This window comes from Euprymna scolopes, chromosome 6 (assembly GCF_053919585.1).
Source record: "Euprymna scolopes isolate OS-2025 chromosome 6, ASM5391958v1, whole genome shotgun sequence".
In the NCBI taxonomy this organism is placed as follows: Eukaryota; Metazoa; Mollusca; class Cephalopoda; order Sepiida; family Sepiolidae; genus Euprymna; species Euprymna scolopes.
The window spans coordinates 20104360-20107050 of record NC_136487.1 but is presented as its reverse complement, the minus strand read 5'-3'; the positions used below and the strand labels follow the sequence as shown (position 1 = coordinate 20107050).

Below are 2691 nucleotides of genomic sequence, written 5' to 3'. Positions count from 1 at the left end.
TTACAAAGATTTTCCCAAATCTCAGTACTCTGTATATAACATTTCGAGTCTGTAGACTTTAAATTGACAGAGTTATTGTGTAGGGAAATGTACACAGACAGACACACAGACAGACACACAGACAGACACACAGACATTTTCACTTTTATAGATATATAGATAAACATTTTATACAAGAGTAAATGTTTAACAAAGCAAAATTTATCAAGATAAGAATATTTGTTAAAATATTACATTTCTGCAGTGTTGGAAACGCATTTAACTTGTGGTTGAAATTCAGAAATAGCCTTTCCGAAGATTTTTTGCATCAGGCTCAAGTGCGCCTTCCAGAAATTCAACTTGATTATTGTGATGAGTTTTACAATAGGGCATTAATAGATATAGAGGACAGACTTATTCTTATAGGTGGAAAATATTTGCAATCATATGGTCTGCCACAAACTGAACGTACCAACAATGAGCAAATTCCAACTCTAATACTTCAGGAAACATCCTATGATGTCGATTCTTTAACAAGCTACATCAATGAAATGATGCCTAAGCTACTTCCTGAGCAGCTGTTCGCTTTCAACACAGTTACCACCACCGTTTTCAGACGTGCTGGTGGAATTTTCTTCCTTGATGCACCTGGAGGCACCGGAAAAACATTTGTTACCAAATTAATTTTGGCCAAAGTTAGGCAAACTAATACTATTGCCATTGCCGTCGCGTCTTCTGGCATCGCTGCTACTCTTCTTCCTGGTGGCAGAACAGCACACTCTATGCTTAAAATACCACTTGACTTAATTTCAGCTCAAACGGCAGTTTGCGATATCACCAAAGATAGTCCCAGAGCACAGCTACTTCGACAAACAGAAATTATTGTGTGGGATGAGTGCACCATGGCTCATAAAGGGGCTTTTGAGGCTTTAGATAGAACTCTTCGGGATATAAGAGATGACCAACGATCCATGAGTGGTGTTACCCTTCTACTTTCAGGTGACTTTCGCCAAACACTACCTGTGGTCCCAAAGGGAACCAGAGCTGATCAGGTACGTGCCTGCCTAAAATCATCCTATTTATGGAGACAAGTAAAAACACTTCCGTTAACAACTAACATGCGTGTTAAACTTAATGGAGATGGAGCAATGGAAAAGTTTTCCCACGACCTTCTGAAAATTGGCCACGGAAAAGTTCCAGTAGATTCCACTGGCCACATCAAAATTAACAATATATGTAGCCATGTCAATACTCTCGACGATCTTATAACATCACTTTTCCCAAATCTGATTGACAATTTTCGCAATCGCGATTGGCTCTGTGAAAGAGCTATATTGGCACCCACAAATTCAGTTGTAAGAGAAATTAATCGACGTATGCTAGACAGTCTTCCTGGTACGATTAAAATGTTTAAATCAATCAATGCAAATATGGATCCACTTGACAATGTTAAATTCCCCATTGAATTTCTTAATAGTCTTGATATTTCTGGTCTTCCCGATCCTGTTTTGCTCCTCAAGGTGGGATGTCCCATAATTCTCCTAAGAAATATAACACCACCGAAATTGTGCAATGGTACTAGACTTGTTATCAATAGAATGTCCGAAAACGTCATTGATGCTACAATAATTACTGGATGTGGAAAAGGAGAGGATGTCTTGATACCTAAGGTGACATTGACTACATCAGGAAGAGAAGCGCCCTACGTTTTCAGAAGAATACAGTTTCCTCTTCGGGTTGCATTTGCTATGTCAATAAATAAATCCCAAGGTCAGACATTGTCCGTGGCTGGAATGCACTTGAAAGAATCTTGCTTCTCTCATGGACAACTTTATGTTGGATGTTCTCGAGTGGGTAGCAAAAATAGTCTGTATGGATTCATGCCGAACAACAAAACAAAGAACGTTGTATACACTGAAGTTCTATAAATCCTCTACACCGTGTATGACTGTATATTTTTTAAAATTTGTGATTTTTCAATACATAACTGGAATATTAGTTGTTGCTGTAAATTAAAATTTAGCAAGTTATATCATTTCCTCATCGAATTAATAATGAGAAAAAATTCATATACTTTTTTTTCATTATTAATTTTGTTTTTTTATTACACATTTTACGGTAATATTTCAAGAAATAACAACTTAAAAAAATTATTTTTTTTCCTTAAACCAAAATAAACATTAAAATAAAAGATGCTGATAAAAATCGAACAGAAATAAAAAAAGAAAATTGATCAGCTTAAATTATAACATTAACATTGCAAAATATACCAAACTATATTCAGACATTGGGCTACATATCTACATTTTATGCAGACATTTTGCACCCAAGGGCTCAAAGTTTAACGATTTTACCTTTTTAGAACTCTGCCACACTCCTCCACCAATTTTGACTCTAATAACTTGACATTTTATGTGTAGGTCACTTGGACCTGAATCGAACTTTTTAATTTCCGTTGAGCCCGACAAAAACTAATCCTAAGGTGTCAAATCTATGATCAAAGTTTAACATATTTGACCTTTGCTATCTTTACCAAACTACAGGGTCTAATCACTTGAAATTTGACAATTTTAGGTCTAAATACTTGAAGTTTTATATATAAATTACTTGGATCGAGGTCACACTTTTTCATTTGTTTTGACCCCAAAAAGATAACAGCTAAAGGGTCAAAATTGCGGTCACATTTCAAAAGAATTGATACCTTTGCTATCT

General features: G+C 35.7%; 1 protein-coding gene across 1 annotated transcript; it reads left to right on the top strand.

Moving 5' to 3' along the window:
* The first annotated feature begins 533 nt into the window (after window positions 1-533).
* LOC145277460 (ATP-dependent DNA helicase PIF1-like) lies at window positions 534-1907 on the top strand. The gene has a single exon (XM_080128823.1). It carries the CDS (start codon window positions 534-536, stop codon window positions 1905-1907), a length of 1374 nt encoding a protein of 457 aa, XP_079984949.1.
* Window positions 1908-2691: the final 784 nt, after the last annotated feature.

Excerpts from the sequence above, each read along its gene's own strand:
- LOC145277460 (XM_080128823.1), top strand. The coding sequence starts at position 534 with ATGCCTAAGCTACTTCCTGAGCAGCTGTTCGCTTTCAACACAGTTACC.